This window comes from Tinamus guttatus, unplaced genomic scaffold (assembly GCF_059628265.1).
Source record: "Tinamus guttatus ecotype Peru unplaced genomic scaffold, ASM5962826v1 Tinamus_guttatus_pri_ptg000629l, whole genome shotgun sequence".
In the NCBI taxonomy this organism is placed as follows: Eukaryota; Metazoa; Chordata; class Aves; order Tinamiformes; family Tinamidae; genus Tinamus; species Tinamus guttatus.
The window spans coordinates 669074-685876 of record NW_028289163.1 but is presented as its reverse complement, the minus strand read 5'-3'; the positions used below and the strand labels follow the sequence as shown (position 1 = coordinate 685876).

Below are 16803 nucleotides of genomic sequence, written 5' to 3'. Positions count from 1 at the left end.
ACCCCGCGCACACCCAGAGCACCCAGTGCACAGCTCTAACCCCCTGTGAACACCCAGAGCACCCAGTGACCACCGCAGCACCCAGTGACCACCCAGAGCACCCAGTGCACAGCCCTAAGCCCCTGTGAACACCCGCAGCACCCCGTGCACACCCAGAGCACTCCATGCACACCCGCAGCACCCCCGCAGCACCCCATGCACCCCCGTGGCACCCAGTGAGCACCCACACAGTCCCACGCACCCCGAGCCCTCCCGCCGGGGCCGCGAGCGGTGCCCAGCGCCCGCCCCGCGCAGCGCGTTGGACACACGAGGCGCTGCCCTCTTGTCGCCAGGCTTTTCCTTTATTAATTTATACAAAAACGGCAGCGAGCGAAGCCCGCCGGCCACAACCGACGCGCCTGGCTCCAGCGGCGGCGAGGCCGGAGCGGGGCGGGAGGCTCCAGGGCCGCTCCGGGACTGGGAAGCTGCATCCGGAGGCTGGATCGGGGAGCGGAGCCGGGAGCCCCCCGGGACGGAGCCGGGCGGCTCCGGGTGCCCATCCCGCTCCGTGCGCGGCCGCGGGCCGGAGCGGGCAGCGGCGGGGCCGGAGCAGGGCACGGGGACGGGGAGCCGGAGCGCCGCGGGGCCGGCGGCGTCTGGGAGCGGAGCGGGAGCCGCTACTTCCTGTGGCAGCCCTTGGCCGCGTCGCCCATCATGTCCCAGTACTCGCCGAACTCCAGCTTGGCCTCGTCGGGGTCGCCCATGCACTCGATCTTCTCCTCGAGCGGCCCCACGGACTGCGGGCGCGGGGCGGTCAGCGGCGCCGGGTCCCCCCGCCGCGTCCCCTCCGCCCCGCGCCCCCCGCTTTACCTTGCCCAGGTGGGGCAGCTTCTGCACCACCAGCTCGCGCATCTCGTTGGGGGTCAGGTACTCCTTCTGGCCCTTCACCGCGTAGCAGTGGAACTGGTTGATGACGGTCTCGATGGCCCGCTCCACGTCCGTGAGCTCCTGGCCGTCCTGCGTGGAGCGTGCGCGTGAGCGCCGGGCTGGGATGCAGAGGAGCCGTCCGTCCCATCCCGCCCTCCAGTGGGACATCCCACCGCACGGAGGGGACATCCCACCGCACTGGTGTGATATCCCACCATACAGATGTGATATCCCACCATACGGATGTGATATCCCACCACACGGGTGTGATATCCCACCACATGGATGTGACATCCCACCATATGGATGTGACATCCCACCATATGGATGTGACATCCCACCATACGGATGTGATATCCCACCATACAGATGTGATATCCCGCTACACAGATGTGACATTCCACCATATGGATGTGACATCCCACCATACAAGTGATAGTCCAGATGTGCCAGCTGGCCATATAGGTGCCACCCCTCTATGTGGGCTCCATCAGCTGCACTTCGCCCCATATGGATATGATACCACCCTAGAGAGGTGATGCTCCTCCACAGGGACATGATGTCCCTCCATTTGGACACGCTGTCCCTCCACAGGGACATGGTGCCCCTCCATCCAGACGTGATGTCCCTCCATGCGGACATGGTGTCCTCCACGGGGACATGACGGCCCCCTGTGCAGACACGATGTCCCTCCATCCAGACGCGATGTCCCTCCATCCAGACAAGACGTCCCTCCATCCCGACGTGTTGTCCCTCCCTCGGGCCAGGACGTCCCTCCCCATGGACGTGCTGCAGCCCGTGCGGCCGCGCTCCACCCTGCAGGAGCCGCGTCCCTCCGCGCGCCCGGGACACCCCACACGGACCCGGTGGCCCCGCAGTGACGCCGCAGTGTCCCCCCTTGTCCCCGCTGCCCCGCGAGGCCACCGGCCCCACGAGGAGCGGCCGCGCCGGCGTCCCCGGGGCGCTACACCCACGGCGCGCGGAGCGCCGCCGTCCCGACTGGTTCTTCCTCTCCTTTGCACAAGCGGCGACGTGAGTCAGTGCCGGGCGCCCGGCGGCCCCGGGCCGCATCCCGCTCCCCTCGGAGCCTCCCGCGGCCGTGAGTCACCGCGGCCCCGGCCCTCCGGCCGCAGCAGCAGGTGCCGTTCGGGAGAAGCCGGCCATCCTGGATCCCGGCGCAGGGAATGCCGTGCCGGCGGCTCCGGCTCCGCGCGGCCCACAGGGAGCTGCTCCCCATAGAGTAGGATGGGCAGGATGGCGAGAATCGTGGGGTGCTCCCCATCCGCCCCATCCCGCGCCCCCCGTCCCCGCGCGCCGGCGGCTCCCGGGGACCTTGCGCTTCTTGTGGCAGTTGCACTGGCCCATGCTGCTCCTCGGCGGCTCCGGCGCGCTTAATCCGACAGGTCCGTGCAGGCTCCTGCGGGTCCGGCGAGGGGGGAAAGCAGAATGGGCGCCCCGGGAAGCGCGGGGAGGCCGGGCCCCGGCGGCCGCGGGAGCGGCCGGGACGCGGCGACGCGGGGCGCTTACCTGCTCGGCGGGGTGTGCGCGGGCTGCGCGGCGCGGGCGCGTTTTATGCGCCGGGGCGGCGCGCGTGGGGCGCCCGGCGGCCTGGCCGCGCGCCAGCGTGGGGCCGGGAGACGCCTCCCGCCCGGCCGCCCCCGCGGGCCGGGAGCCCCGAGGAGCCGCGCGGGGCCGGAGCCGGGAACGGGGCGGTCATTGGCGGGGGGTCGCCCCGCGGCCCGCGCGCGCCGCGCGGAGATCCCGCGCCAGCTCCCCCAGCAGCCGCCAGTACTGCGCGAACGGCACCTCCGCCGCCCCGCTCCGCTCCAGCTCCCGAATCCCGGCCTGCAGCGATGGAGCATCCTGCGGGAAGAGCCGGGCGGGCGTCAGCGCGGACCCCCGGCCCGCCCCATGCCGAGCACAGCTCGGATCCACGGACGGCGCCTCCGTTTTGCCCCTTTTCCCCACTCTTTCCCCCTTCCATGCCTTCGCGCTTGCAGCCCCCACCTGGGCCAGGCCGGGCAGCTCCCGCCGCAGCATCCCGGCGAGCTCCGAGGCCGGCGCCGCCGGGAAGGCGCGGGCCAGCGCCTCGATGGCCGCCTCCACCTCGGTGAGCGCCGGCGCCGCCACGGCCGCTCCGTCGAGGGACGCGAGAGCGCCCGGCGTCACCACAGCTCCGGTTGCGCCCCCAGCAGCACCGGGGAGCCGAGCGGCACCCGGGAATGCGCCGAGCCCCTGCCGCGACGCAGGCCGGACGCCCCGGTGAGGGGCTCCGCTGGCTCCAAGGGGTGCTCAGAGCCACCCGGGGCACAGGGGGCAGCAGGAAGGGGACAAGGGGACGTCCCGACTTACCCGCCTTGTCAGCAGGCAGGGATTTACGCCGGGCTTCCCGTGGCGTCCGCACGGACACACGGATGCCGGACGCGCAGACGCCGCCCAGCGCGGAGCCATCCCCCCCCTTCCCATCATTTCCTCCTTCCCGGCGCAGGCAGCGGCCCAAGGCCCCCGGCCAGCGCACGCTGTCCCCAACACACATGCACTGAGTGCGGCCCGGCCTCAGCTCGGCGCCACCGCAGACCCGGGCGAGCTCGACCCGCACCGAGTGAGAGTGGTGACTCAGGCACCCGCTGACATCATCGCTATTAATAGTGGGCTTTGTAAAAAATTAATTAATCCAAATTAATTAGGGGGTGGGAATTACCCCGGCGTTTCCCTTTAATCACACGGTATTTTTACCGCGGTTGCCCAGGCTGCTTCCCGGGAGCTGGAGCAGGTCCCCTCCATTCCCACGGGGACCGCGGGACACGGATGCCGCAACGGGCATCCCAGGAGATGCTTTTCCAAACCGCATTCCCATCCGGAGGCGCTGGGGGGACCCCGGCCCCGGGGAGGCGCCGGCGCGGCCGGCCCGGTTTCGCTGAGGCCGGACGCACTCATTGCGCCCGGGCACAGGGCTGGGAGTATCGCGGCTCCCGCCCCGGCTCCAGCTCAGGGGGCAGGAATGGGTTTCCTGCGGTCCCATCCGGCCCGGCCCTGCGCCCGGGGTGACGGAGGGGACGGGGCCGGCACTTCCGCAGAGTCCCGCGTCCGGACACGGCGACAGCTCTGGGGAACCGCCGGGATGAGTCACCAGCCCCGGGGTGCCAGGCAGGTCCGTGACTCCCCGGCCCTGGAATTCGGGGTGCCAGGATGGGGCCAGGCAGGAGCAGCCGGCACGGGAGGAGCAGCCGCTCCGGAACCCCCCGCAGTTCCCTGCAGCCACAGCCTCCCCAGGCCTCCCGGATCCCAGCCCCTTCCCGCATCCCATGGCCCGTCGGAGCCTTCGGGAAGGCAGGATGGGCCCAGCCCCAGCACCAGCAACTGGAGCAACTGGTTTATCTGGGAGCAGGGGAGCCGCGGAGGCTGGGAGCTGTCCCAGGGTGTGTGCCACCCGCTTGGGCAAGAGCCCGGCCGCAATCCCGGGAAGGGGCCGCGGAGCCGCAGGGATGCGGGGAAGGGGATGCGCCGCTCCCCGCTCCGTCCGCGCGGCCCCGGCTGCGCCGGCGCCTTCCCGCGGGACGAGCGCAGGCAGCCGGGGCCGCGCCGGGAACGGGAAGCGGGCTGGAGGGCAGCGGGATGCAATTAGCGCCCAGCCGCCGGGAGGACGGGAATGTGGGAGAGAGGGAGCCCGGCACCACCCGGCTCTTGCGGCAAGGCCGGGATCCCCATGCCAGCCCCGCTCCCGCCCGGATGCCGGCCCCAAGGACAGTTGGGATGATGGGTCCGGATGAGGGCTCCGGTTTCCCGGTGCCAGCTGTTGCTGCAGCAACCTCTCCCGCTGGGAAAGGCATCGGATCGTCACACAACAAGAGGCCTCTCTGCACTGGGGCCCGTGGAGCCAGGCTGTGACATCCGATCGGCTCCGAGGACACCGGATACCCCCAGGGCCAGAGGGGGAGGCGACGGACAGGCGGCCTGCCGCGGAGCCGGGGTTCCCGAAGGATCCGCGCTGGCCCCATTATCCCAATCCATGCAGGACACGGGGTGATTAGGGAGGGAGCGTCAGCAGAGCCGGGGGGACACGCGGAGCTCCCGGTCCCCTCCGCGCTGCAGCGCTGCCCGGCACATCCTCCATCCGAAGCGGGACCCAGCGCGCGCCGCCGGCAGCCGCCCCATGGCCTCGCGGCTGGAGGCCGCCATGGAGACCCTCATCCACGTCTTCCACCGCTACTCGGGCCGCGAGGGCGACCGGCGCCGGCTGAGCCGGGCCGAGCTCCGGGAGCTGCTGCGGCGCGAGCTGGGCGGCTTCCTGCAGGTAGGGCCGGCGCGCGGGTCCACACAACGGGGGACAAACGGGCCTCGCTGTCCCCCTGCACCGGCGCTTGCTGTCCCCGCAGAGCCAGTGGGACGCGGGCAGCGTGGAGAGGATCCTGCGGGAGCTGGATGAGGATGGCGACGGCGAGCTGGACTTCCAGGAGTACGTGGCGCTGGTGGCCGCGCTCACCGTGGCCTGCAACGCCTTCTTCTGGGAGCGCGCCGGAGGGACCGATCCGGAGCACCCTCCGCGGATCCCCCCCGGAGCGTCCCGCTGGCATCCGCAATAAAGGCAGCGACCCGCCCTGCGGCCATCTCCTTGGATGGGGACACCGGGAGGGCGCGGGGAGGGCGGGCAGGGGCCGGGATCCGTCCGTCGCCCCCTGCCGCGCAGCCCCCGACGCGGGGGTGCTCGGGGCGCTGGCGCTTCCCGCCGGAGCGATGCCCCGGTGGGTGCAGGGAGCGGCGGGAGCACCGCGACGCCCCGCGGGACCCGCTGGGGGAACCCGCGGATCCGGGCGCCGAGGGGGCAAAAACGGGGCCCGCGTCGAGGCCGCCCCGTCGGGGCGACCCCCGGGCCCGCCGCGGCCCCGCCCACTCCCCAAACCCCGCCCACTCCCCAAACCCCGCCCTCTTTCCCGCAAACCCCGCCTAGTCCTTAGACCCCGCCCCTTTTCCGCAGTCCGCCAATGGCCGAGGACGCGGCCCCGCGCGCGTCACAGCCCGGCCCCGCCCCCGCCGGCGAGGGGGGCGTGGTCGCGGCCACCGCCCCGCGCGCCTGCGCCCTGCGCGCCGCCGCCATTTTGCCGGGCTCGCCGCGGGGGGAAGGGGGAGGGTTTCGCGGCCGCTGGCGCCGCCATTTTGTCGCGGGTGCTCGAGCGCGGCGGCGAGAGGGCCAAGGGCACCGGAGCGCGCCCCGCGCCCGCCCCCGCGCCCCTCCGCTACCCCGGGCAGCCCCACCGGAGACCTGGCGACCGTCTGCTTCGGTAAGGCCGGCCCCGGGGCCCCTGCGGCGCGGCGCCGGCGCCTCCCTGCGGGAAGGCCTCGGGCCGGGGCCCGCCGCGCGGCCGCGGGATGAGGTGATCCGCGCGGAGTTCGCCCTTCGCCGGGGCCTCGTGCTGCTCGCGGGGCTCGGGGGACCCTTGAGCGGGGTTTCCCGCTGGGCCGTTAGCGAGGGTCGGGGAAAAGGGGGGTTGAAAGCGCTTTTTGCCTCCTTTTGGGTGGGGGGGGAATATTGCAACAGATTTGCTCAATTCCTAGCTGAAAGGACTGTGAAACGTGGAAAAAAAACGTTATTTGTCACCAGTAGCTCGAGGATAAATGATTCCGTGAGTCACCTAGATGGTCCACACAGTGTAAGAACGAGGCGCTGTGCTTTAGGGGTCGGTCACCCCTGCCAGAACCTGCCCCGAGGGTAACAACGGCCGTGTCTGGAACCGATCGCCCCCCTCGTGGGTGATGCCGTGGCCCAGAGCTGCCCCTTAAGGGTGTCGGGACAAACACGGGTCCCCGTGTCCGGTTATGGCACCTCTGAGGCAGCAAGAGGGGATGTGGCTGTGGTGCTTCACTGCCGTACAGGGCCTCTGCGGGGAAAAGAATGGCTTGGTAATGAAGTTCAAAGCATATTCCAAGTGGAATCCCCTTTTTTTTTTTCACTTTATAGCTGTTAACTGCTTGGAAGTGACACCAGGCGCAGCGCTAGGTGAGGTGTTTGGGTGCTGGCAGGCTGTGTTCCTGCACGTTATCCCTGCCAGCAGCAAACCTTCTCTTTCAGAAAAGAAACCTTTCATAAGGGGAGATAATAACCCGAGAAAGTTGTGCTATAATGCGGTGGTGATCGAGGAAACTTGAGAAAGGCACTAATAGGGTCTTATTTGCCGAATGCTTGGCTCCCTCCGCAAAAGGAGCAGGTGTGGAATGCAGGTTTTTGGGTGTTTAAATGCAAATTCTCCTGCTCTTTTGTTAAATCTAGCTCTTGTGTCTTGCAGATTCTCTCGATCTGAAGATGGCTGCACAGTCAGCACCGAAGGTTGTGCTAAAGAGCACCACCAAGATGTCTCTGAACGAGCGGTGAGGAAGCCAACAGCAGCTTCAGCTCATAAGAAATTTTTTACTTATTTATCACTATCTGGTTTCCAAAAACCAACGTGGTTTCTGCCCTACTTTAACCACACTATAACAAGCAGATGGCTATGCACCTCTGTCTTAAGCTGCAACAAATGTGGTACACAAGGTTAAAAGGGCAATTGTTTTGGAGAGATTTATCCATAGCAGTTAACATTAAGCTATTCGACACGTAAATATGGTGGGATGTGTTATAACAAAAAAGAGAGACCTCGCACCCTCCCTTTTTTCTTCCACATGTTTTTTACATTTATATAGTTGGCGCTGCAGTACGGTAGCATGTTACCCAAGCTGCAGGAGGCTTGCTGCTTTGTCCGAGGCAGACACACGTGCATGTGGTCCAGCCTGTAAGAGGCATTCGGCAGGCCACTGAACAAGCCCAAAGGCCCTTTAACAATGTTTTGGGCCTTGTAAGAGGCAAATGCTTTGCTCCATCTCCATCTCTCTCTCTTCTTGGTGCTGATTTCTTTGTTTCTTCTGTTGAATATCCTTCTGCTCTTCCATGCCCTTGAGCTTTTGTGGTCCTACAGTGGCAACTAACTGCGCTGCTTCAGTTTTGTTTCCCTTTCTCACTAATTGCTCTTGGATTAACTACATTAATATTAAGTTAGGGAAAAAGGAACAGTTTGGATGGAGTTCCTGCTCCAGCCAGTGCTCGGGTGAGGTTTAGTCTGAACCAGCACTTGGCTTTTTTCCTGGAGAAGAGGAATAGTGAGGAGCAGTGCAGCCTGTTGTGGTTTGATCAGTCCATATCGTTCATTCTTCAGTGCTTTATTTTGCCATCCTGGGTAGCTCCCAGGACACAGCAGAAAGCTGATGGTTTGCTGCTAAGGAAGCTTACCATCTTATCATATGTTCTAGTCCCTATAGCTTTTAAAGGCAGAAAATCCTTCATGCACCAAAGAAATTGCCAAAAAAACTACTTTTTGTTGTTAAAAAGTCCACTCATGGCACCAGTCTGTCTTCAGGGCAGTGACCTTTATAGAGCCACCTCCTGGCACTGAGTCTTTAAACCATTTTCTAAACTCCTTGAGGTTATTTTGGATTTTGCAGTCAGGTTTCAGTTTGCTTTTCTCCTTCGCAGTGTTGTCTCTCATCTATCATGGTCATCTCTGCTTATTGCTTGTTTTCATTCCTTCTTCCATTTCGAAAATCAGTAACCTGAAACTTTTATCACTTCTGAATTAATGCACATCATTTCTGAGTTTCCAGTTCTTGCACACTTGTGGAAAACAAGGAATACATAACTCACATATGACGTGACCTAAGTACCACTCTTTACATAAGGTTCATGGGATCTGGAGATCCAATCTTGAGAACCATGAAATGCCAGTAAATGTGTGTAATAAAGCTTTATTTAAACACCCATTTTATTCGACCTTGAAGCTTTACTAACATGCTGAAGAACAAACAGCCGATGCCGGTGAATATTCGGGCTACCATGCAGCAGCAGCAGCAGCTAGCCAGTGCCAGAAACAGAAGACTGGCCCAGCAGATGGAGAATAGACCTTCTGTCCAGGCTGCTTTGAAGCTTAAACAGGTGAGAGAAAATAACCACATTTTCCTGCAGCCAGCTGATGATGCCTGTTGCCAGCCAATGAAGTTTTGGGATAAGGTGGATTTTTAAAAATGTCCCTGAAATTTAAGGATGAGAGGCGTAGAAGGGGCTGACAGAAGATGATTTTTTTCTTCCACTTAAGTAATGCTTTGTAACTTACTGGTTAATAGTACTGAATTAATCGTTTTTGTGCTGGTTGTTCATATCTCCTCTCTATTTTTCCAGAGAAACGTTCTCATTCTGAGTTTCTGGATCTGCCGAGTGCTTCATCCCTCAATGTAGCTGCAGTTACAGTTGCTGCAGGTTGTTCCCAGGACGTACTGTCCGCTCGAGGTGGTTGCTCCCACCTGCAACACCAGCCTCTCTTGGTGCCCTCCCTTGGTAGCAGCTGGCTGCAAGGACCAGATGAACAAACTGATTTTGGTTGCTCGCACAAACTAGCATTCGGGGCCCGCTTAAATTAAGGGCTAGTGTAACATTCTCCTTAAAAAGTAGGTCATCATCCCATGTTCTGGTGGTTAGAGTTGCAGGGTACTGTGTGGTCCTCATGTTGGCTTTCGCTTCTGGAACAGAAATCAAATGCTTCTGATGTCCTTATCCATAGCTCTGGGCTTGGAGAGGTAGGAGAGGGTGTCGAGGTGGGCAAAACTGCTGTAGCAATAACTAAAAAAACGGTATGGAAGAGACAGGCTGCTTTAATGGAGCTCCTTCACGGTGAGACTGGGAGGGCTGTGGTTTAGAGGTGTGTTTGGTAGCTGGAGCAGAGCAGGATGCTCCCACTTCAGCTAGGCAGAAGGACGCTGGCTCTTGGGTCGGTTCAGTGCAAAGTTTCTCTTTAAACCGCTCTGGTAAGTGGTGGAAACTGAGCTGGATTTGGAGTGTACATGTTCTTTCCAGTTCCATCCCCTGCTAAGCAGGGCCAAAGATGCTAAAATCTGAGCCTGTTGCAGCTGTTGGAGGAGTGAGGGAATGTCCAAGCCCTGCGGCAGTGAAACCTAAATCCTGTAGCAGCTGCAGAAGGCCCTGCTCTGAGGGGAGCAGTTCAGCCAGGCTGGTAGAGCTGTCGCAGTTTTAGTGAGCCTTGGACCCTGCAGTGAGAGCAGCCCGTGCTGTTCCGAAGTCGTCGCGGTGCGGGATGGCTTCCTCCTGCGGAGCGTCCGCTCTTGGGAAAGCGGGAAAGCTCCCGTGTTCCCCGGCTGGCCGTTGGTCTTTGTGGAAGCCTGGCCAGGAAAGGGCCGCAGCAGCAGCGGATACCCCTGCCCTGGGGAGGCAGGTTGGGCTCCTGCTGCCGTTGGGGTTGTGGCTGCTCTCTAGCTCGGAGGATTACTGGAACTAAAGGAAGAAGCATTACTAGGCTGCCTTGTGGATTAAGTGCTTTGATTGGGACTGGGCAGTGCTGTTAAAAGTGAGAAGGATGCTTCCTTTGGAGTTGCAAGCCTCCGGGAAAGGTCCCTGTTCTCTCACCTTCCCAAAATACCCCTCCCTAAGCCATGTGGATCCTCCTTTTGAGGCCTGGGGAGCTGGTGGAGCAGTGGTGGTCCTGGACGCTCGCAGACCTCCTGCTGGTCTGTGACACCTCTTGCTGCGCTCTCCACATTGCGAGTCTGGGTTTGCTACATGACTTTCTCTCTTCCTCAAAAATCTTTTATTCCAGAAGAGCTTAAAGCAGCGCCTCGGCAAGAGTAACATCCAGGCACGCTTGGGCCGCCCGGCAGGACCGCTCGCTCGCGGAGCCATGGGAGGAAGAGGGATGTCCATGGGGCAGAGGGGGCTGCCCCGCGGAGCCATGCGCGGCGGGCGCGGAGCGCGGGCTCTGCTGCGAGGAGGGATCCCGCTCCGAGGTCAGTGCTGGCCCCAGCCTTCCCGGCGTCGCTCCACGCAGCCTCCTGCTTCACCATTAATAACGTCTTTGCCTGCCCCGGCTTGCTTTGCTCTTGTAGGTCAGAGCCTGCTTCGGGGAGGACGCGGGATGTCCCCAAGGATGGGCCTGAGAAGAGGTGGCATCAGGGGCCGCGGTGGCCCTGGGAGAGGTGGCCTGGGCCGAGGAGCCATGGGCCGCGGAGGACTCGGCGGCAGAGGTGAGTGCACGAACCGCACGAGTGAGGGCACTGAATGAGGCAGGACGAGTTTTCACTCTTATTTTCGTGTTGTAGGTTAGTACACGTGAGTGCACGCAGACTAAACCCCTCCATCCTTGAAGCAGGGCTCAGTGTAGCACTAAAGGAGGCTCCCTTTTCTGGAGCGTTTTAGCGGGCCTGGTGCCCAAGTGACATCCCTGGCTGTTCCCACTGTTGCCAGAGGGGTTTTGAGGAGTGTCCGTGACATCGTCCCTGCTGCAGCTCGCTCTGGAGCTGCTTGATGCCCTGAATAGTGCAGCAGACAGAATTCCCATGAAGTGCACTGTCTTCCCACGTCTGAAGGAGCCTCTGTAAAGCCTAAGGCTTAAACTGAGTAGTGAGTGCTAGGGAAACTTAGCAGAGGAGAAGACCGAACCGCTGCATGCCAGTGAGCAGTTTTCTTGATGATGATTGAATGTCAGACTTCAAAAAATGTGTTTTTGTTGATAAAAAGCGAGTCTTGGATAAACAAACTTCCTTCTCACCAACAACAGAGAGTGGATCAGAGTGAGCCAGGGAGGGGGCAGCTGCTGCTAGGGTTGTTGATGCTTTGCACAGATGTTTGCTTAGAACAGTAGCCAAGTGCTCTTTCTGTTAGGCCAAAGTTTCTGGTCCTTTGAGATCGGCCAAATGTTTCTAAGAGTTGCAGCCGTCTCCGGGAACCTGCAGCTCCCGTGACGATTTTGGTTGTAGCTTTAGCTGGTTCTTTTTAGCCTGCTGGATCTCTGTGGTCCCTTTCCAGCCTGCTGGAGGTGTAGACTGGAAGCGGCTCAAAACTCGAGGGGGTTGTAGGAAAAGAGGCTCGAAGGGGCCAGCGTGGCCGCGGAGGAGCGACCCGGTGGCTCTCCCTGCGCGGCGCAGCCGGTGACTGTCCCCTTGTCTTGCCTCGAGGTCGTGGCATGGCCGGCCGAGGAAGAGGGGCCTTCGGAGGCCGCGGCAGAGGCCGGGGCCGAGGCAGAGGATCGGCGCGTCCCGCCCTGACCAAGGAGCAGCTGGACAACCAGTTGGATGCTTACATGTCCAAGACGAAAGGACACCTCGACGCTGAGCTGGATGCTTACATGGCTCAGACAGACCCGGAAACAAACGACTGAAGGTCGCTCCGAAAGACTCTTGTCGCAGTTAGTGTGTATGTCCATACCCGTAAGCTAAACTTGGAACCCCCGATTCGTGCCGCAAGGACGCGCAGGGATAGGGAGCGGCCCGGTTCTACCGAGACCTTAGTGTGTTCCTCTAACATTTTGATACCGTGTGTTGTATGAAACTTCTTCGGTTCTTTTTTATATATATATATTTTTTCCTAAGTACTCCAGGCAAGAACGAGACAGATCTGTTGCAGTTAATCCACTGACATGGGCGCTGGCGCGTGGCGGGCGCTCTCCCTAGGCCCCTTCCCGCGCGCCGTGCTCGGGGTGCCGCACACGGGGCACGGAGCACGTGCTGGTGCCCCTCGTGTGACCCAATGGCCCAGTTCTGCGCCGATCATTTTGTTTTGACCCTCCTCAAGCAAATCAACAGCGGGGCTGCCCCGAGGCACCGCGCTCCTCCCTAGGTGCTGCCAAGCTGTCTCGTACCCGAAGTTCCCTCCGTTCACAGCTCGTGTTCTGTTACCAAGTAGTGCAGAGGCCTTGCAGTTTGGAGGCTTCTTGAGTTTGTTTTGGTTTCACTTTAGGTAAAGCTCGAATTCCAGTTCTTTTTAGAGTGGGTGGCACCAGTGGTTTCTGTGTACTGATCTGGGGAAGAGCAACCCTTTATTTAAAACAGTAGGAAGCAGGAACATAGAATTACACCCCAGAAAGCAAATCATGGTAGAACCGTCTCTGTAAAACATGGGGTCCAAAACTCGTTAGCTAATGAATGCTGTTGCTCCCCAGCGTAACCAGGACGGACCCCTCGGATCAGCGGCTCTGCGTGTCACCGTGTCGCCCGCGCTGGTTCGGGGAGCCGCCGGGGCCCGCGCCTCCCCGCTCCTCGCGTTCTCAGTTCAGCCATTCTGTGAACCGTTCCAGTTGAAAGGAATCTTGTATTTCTGGTTTGTTGTAACAAGGGAGAAATAATTGCAAAAACACTGCGGACTCTGCCTTTTCCTTTCCCCCTGGAAATGCTGCAGTGGGGAAGTAGCCGCTTGGGCTGCTGTCCTGGATGGGGTCCCCGGGGCTCGGTCCCTGTGGAGGGGCCGGAGGAAGCCGGACCCCCTCCTGGGAGAGGTGGAGGCGCCTGCTGCAGCCGGGAGCAGCCCCTGTCCCGCTGTCGCCCCTGTCCCGCTGTCGCCCCTGTCCCGCTGCCGCCCCTGTCCCGCTGTCGCCCCTCCAAGCCGGGATGCGCCCCAGGACCACGCGGCTCCTCATCCTGTCCTTCACACCCCATAGGGCCCACGTGTCGCCCGTCCTCGGCTCAGCCCCATCCTGCCAGGGAAGGGGGACAGGATCTGGGAAGAGGGCTGAGACTACCCCACCAGTGAGATGCTAATGAGATGCAAATGCGGTGTTAATGAGGCCGCCACTGGCTGTTCAGGCAGCGCTGTTGTCTGCTTGGGGGAGTCTAGAGGGGTGTTGCTGTTCCAGCCTGGGAGGGGGGAGAGGCTCCTGAGCTGCTAAGGAGATGCAAATTCTATGTTAATGAGGCAAGAACTGGCTCTTCAGAAGCTCCAAGCGGTGTGGGGGGGAACTGGTGCACGTGGAGGGGCGGGGCTAGGGGCAGTGGGGGTGGAGCCGACTGTGGGGGCGGAGCCAGGGACAGCGGGACTGGGACCAAACGGCAGGAGGCGGGGCTGTTTTATCGGGGAACCACGAAAGCGTCAAGGTCCCGCGTACCAAGTAAGGAGATGCAAATGAGATGCTAATAAGGCCGGTGCTCATTGTGTTGTGAGGGATAGCGGCGCGGGCGGGGCCACCGGAGGAGGGGGCGGGGCCTGCGCCGGCTCGCAGCCAATGGCGACGCGAGGCGGTGGGAGGGGACGGGAGCGGCCGCCAGGCGGCGCCGCCGTGCGCGGCGGGGGGGGCGGTGCTGAGGGGCGGTACCGGAACCGGAGCCACAAAGGGAGCCGGGACCGGACCGGAACCAGCAGCCGCGAGAGCAGGAGCCGGTCCCGGGTGCGCGCGGGGCTGCGGCTCTGCTGGAAGAGCCGGGACCGGCACGGGCGGAAGCGCCGAGCGGAGCCGGAGGCAGCGCCGGAGCCGCCCCGGTTGGGGGCCCCTTCCCGGCAGCGGGAGCAGCCGCTGCCCCCGGGGTCCCGCGGGGACGGCGAGTGCCGGGGCGGGCGGCGGAGCCGGGGCCGGGCCGGGGGCGTCGGTCCCGGCCGGGCAGCGCTCGCGGCTCCGGGCGGCGGCACCGAGCGCGGTCCCGGCCCGGCCGGGGCTCGGCCCTGTCCCCGCTCGAGCGCTGGAGCCGGTAAGGAACGAGCGGGGGGCCGGGGGCAGGGGATGGGGTGCGCGGGGGTGCCCGGGGCTCGTGCGCACCGAGCCTGGCGCCTATGGAATCCATAGGGACCGTCCCTATCCATAGGGACCGCATGGCGCCTCCAGCACCTGTGTGACTGCACCATAACCTGTGTGACTGCACCATAACCTGTGTGTGGCTGTAAGGGAAAATAACATAAACTTGGTCAGCTGCTGGAGCTGATCAGCTTGTTAATTGTGTTTGTGATCAACCAACTTGTTTAACTCATAGATAAATCACACCAAATTATCTTGTTAGTTCTGTTTATGTGATAAGCCTGTTTGTTAGATCTGATTTATCTGAATTATCTTGTTAACTGGTTTATGGAATAAAGAACAACTTGTTTATGGGGGCTGCAGCGGTGACTCCTGGGTTTCCCTGTGTCACCTCCCTGCTGATGGCGTGTCCTCATGGAGCAGTTCCCTTAGGAATATTGAATGTGTGTTGACTCCTGCTGACTAATGATTCCCTGCTCTGAGCTGGAAGCACTGGCTGCACCTGCAATAAAATGTTGGACTGCCCCGATGGTGTCTGCTGCGCTTGTGTGTCCCCCACTGCACTGCTGTGCCCACAATGTGCCCAACTGCCCAGCTTGTCAGTCAGTCACTGTCACAACCTGCCATCACCTGGAACAGCTCATCCACACTCAATGATTAGCTCATGAACAGTTAATTGAATAATTGGCTCATTAGCAGCTCCTCCCTAGTCACTAATGAGTCTGGGGGTTGCACAAACACTGGACGAGGGGGTCCCCAAATCGCCTTTCGCTGCATATTCTAAGTTGTGTGTGAAGGTTCAGCCTGGTGCATGGGGTCTCCCCTGCCGCCGCACACCCTGAACCCGTTCCACAGCCCCGGGAACACGTTTGCCGGTCCCCAAAACGCAGCACTCGGCTGTTTCTGAGCCCCCAAAGGGCCCTCGGAGCAGGGTGGGGAAGGGCCAGAAACACCAGGCTTGGAAGGGGAGGGGAGATCCTGCAACTCCTCCCCCGAGGAAGGCAGCGCTGAGACGCTGGGGAAGGGTCTGCACCGGGGAGCTCAGAGCGGGGCCTTCCCGATCCCTCATCCCGATTCCCATCCCGATCCCTCATCCCGATTCCCATCCCGATCCAGACCGCGACTCCGCCCGGGGCCGCGGCCGCCCCTCGGGGCTGCGCCGCGGGCCCTGCTAGCGCGGCCGCTATTGGCTGGCGGCGCCGCTGCCGCCTGTCACGGCGCCTCCCATTGGCTGCGGCGCGACGGGGCCTCACGCGCTCCGGTTGCTCCTTTTGTTTTTGTAGCGAACAAGTTGGAAAGCGGCGGCGGTCCCGGTTCGGTGCAGCCCGGCCCGGCCGGTCCGGTTCGGTGCAGCCCGGCCCGGTTCGGAGCAGCCCGGTCCGGTTCGGTGCAGCCCGGCCCGGCCGGTCCGATTCGGTGCAGCCCGGCCCGGTTCGGAGCATCCCCATCCGGACGGTTCGGTGCAGCCCGCCCGGGGCTGCGGAGCGGCAGGCGGAGATGCGGCGAGAAGCGGAGTGAGCGAAGGCGGGCGGCGGAGGTGAGCGGGGCGCCGCGGGGCCCGGCTGCCCCCGCACGGCCCCGTCCGCGGCGCTGCCCGGGGCGGGGGGTCCCGCCGCCTCCCCGGGACGGGCAGTGCCGGAGCGGAGCCTCCGGCCGCTTCCCGGGAAAGTTACGGGAGCGGCGGCGGCCCCAGGGCCCCCCCCGCGTCCCCTCCCGGAGCCACCCGGCGGCCGCGGGACAAAAGAGCCGCTCGGAGGCGTCGCTGCCCACGCAGAGCGCGGAGACGGCGCCGGGCCCGGGGCTGCAGGAGCCCGAGCCGCCCCCGGCAGCGGGGTGCGGGAACCGGAGGCCCCGCCGCTTTGGCCCCTAAACCGAGCCCGGATCGCGGGAGCGCCCAAGCGGCCGAGTCCGCGGCGGCTCCTGCCTCAGTTTCCCCCCGATGCAGGGGAGACCCCGCGGGCAGATCCGGCCTCCCCGGGCTCCTCCGTGGGCTTCGGCCGCGCTGATACCGAGCGGCCCGTGGGCGGCGGGGCCTGCGCTTCCCGCATCCCGGTGCTGGGGACGCGGATCCCGGTGCGGGGAACGCGGCTCGTTGCGGCTGCCTCCAGCCCCAGGACGTTCCGCGGCCACAAGCGCTGCGCCCAGGGCGGCCGCAGCGGCAAAAGAGCGCGGAGCCGGGCGGGACGGGGGCCCCGCGGCACCGGGCCGGTCCCGGGGTGCTCGCGGTCCCCGGGCGGGACACGGCGAGGCGGGCGGCGAGACGGGCCGGGGCACCGAGGGGTTAAGCGGTGGCGCCAGCGCCCGGCGACTCTGTTTAGTCTGGACCCCCCCGCGCCGGCCGCGGCGCCGCCGGAGCCGCGCGGGGCTCCCA

At 63.3% G+C, this 16803-nt stretch overlaps 3 protein-coding genes across 5 annotated transcripts; 2 read left to right on the top strand and 1 right to left on the bottom strand.

The window, feature by feature from the left end:
* Positions 1-604: 604 nt before the first annotated feature.
* On the bottom strand, positions 605-3298 carry LOC148592199 (protein S100-A14-like). 2 transcript variants are annotated; one of them, XM_088535383.1, is made up of 4 exons: positions 3259-3298; positions 2239-2323; positions 850-996; positions 605-776 (listed from the first exon to the last, which is right to left on the bottom strand). In XM_088535383.1, exons 2-4 carry the CDS (start codon positions 2269-2271, stop codon positions 657-659), a joined length of 300 nt encoding a protein of 99 aa, XP_088391509.1. In that variant the 5' UTR covers positions 2272-2323; positions 3259-3298; the 3' UTR covers positions 605-656. The 2 variants fall into 2 exon arrangements, with proteins under 2 accessions (XP_088391509.1, XP_088391510.1); XM_088535384.1 differs by lacking the exon at positions 3259-3298 and adding an exon at positions 2434-2450.
* Positions 3299-5032: 1734 nt separating this feature from the next.
* On the top strand, positions 5033-5489 carry S100A1 (S100 calcium binding protein A1). Its single transcript, XM_088535543.1, has 2 exons — positions 5033-5200; positions 5283-5489. Exons 1-2 carry the CDS (start codon positions 5060-5062, stop codon positions 5487-5489), a joined length of 348 nt encoding a protein of 115 aa, XP_088391669.1. The 5' UTR covers positions 5033-5059.
* Positions 5490-6070: 581 nt separating this feature from the next.
* On the top strand, positions 6071-12264 carry CHTOP (chromatin target of PRMT1). Of its 2 annotated transcripts, none has more exons than XM_088535519.1 (6): positions 6071-6185; positions 7188-7269; positions 8710-8863; positions 10539-10722; positions 10822-10959; positions 11890-12264. In XM_088535519.1, the coding sequence occupies exons 2-6, from the start codon at positions 7205-7207 to the stop codon at positions 12090-12092; spliced, it is 744 nt and encodes a 247-aa protein (XP_088391645.1). In that variant the 5' UTR covers positions 6071-6185; positions 7188-7204; the 3' UTR covers positions 12093-12264. The 2 variants fall into 2 exon arrangements, with proteins under 2 accessions (XP_088391645.1, XP_088391644.1); XM_088535518.1 differs by having other exon boundaries at positions 10536-10722.
* Positions 12265-16803: the final 4539 nt, after the last annotated feature.

What these genes read in the sequence shown, in the direction of transcription:
- LOC148592199 (XM_088535383.1), bottom strand. Translation starts at nt 2,271, where the DNA reads ATGGGCCAGTGCAACTGCCACAAGAAGCGCAAG. An exon ending in ACTGCCACAAGAAGCGCAAG is followed by an intron (nt 997 to 2,238) that starts GTCCCCGGGAGC and finishes CGCTCCACGCAG; the next exon opens with GACGGCCAGGAGCTCACGGA. An exon ending in AGCTGCCCCACCTGGGCAAG is followed by an intron (nt 777 to 849) that starts GTAAAGCGGGGG and finishes CCGCGCCCGCAG; the next exon opens with TCCGTGGGGCCGCTCGAGGA.
- S100A1 (XM_088535543.1), top strand. Translation starts at nt 5,060, where the DNA reads ATGGCCTCGCGGCTGGAGGCCGCCATGGAGACCCTCATCCACGTCTTC. An exon ending in AGCTGGGCGGCTTCCTGCAG is followed by an intron (nt 5,201 to 5,282) that starts GTAGGGCCGGCG and finishes CTGTCCCCGCAG; the next exon opens with AGCCAGTGGGACGCGGGCAG.
- CHTOP (XM_088535518.1), top strand. Translation starts at nt 7,205, where the DNA reads ATGGCTGCACAGTCAGCACCGAAGGTTGTGCTAAAGAGCACCACCAAG. An exon ending in AAGATGTCTCTGAACGAGCG is followed by an intron (nt 7,270 to 8,709) that starts GTGAGGAAGCCA and finishes TCGACCTTGAAG; the next exon opens with CTTTACTAACATGCTGAAGA. An exon ending in CTGCTTTGAAGCTTAAACAG is followed by an intron (nt 8,864 to 10,535) that starts GTGAGAGAAAAT and finishes CTTTTATTCCAG; the next exon opens with AAGAGCTTAAAGCAGCGCCT.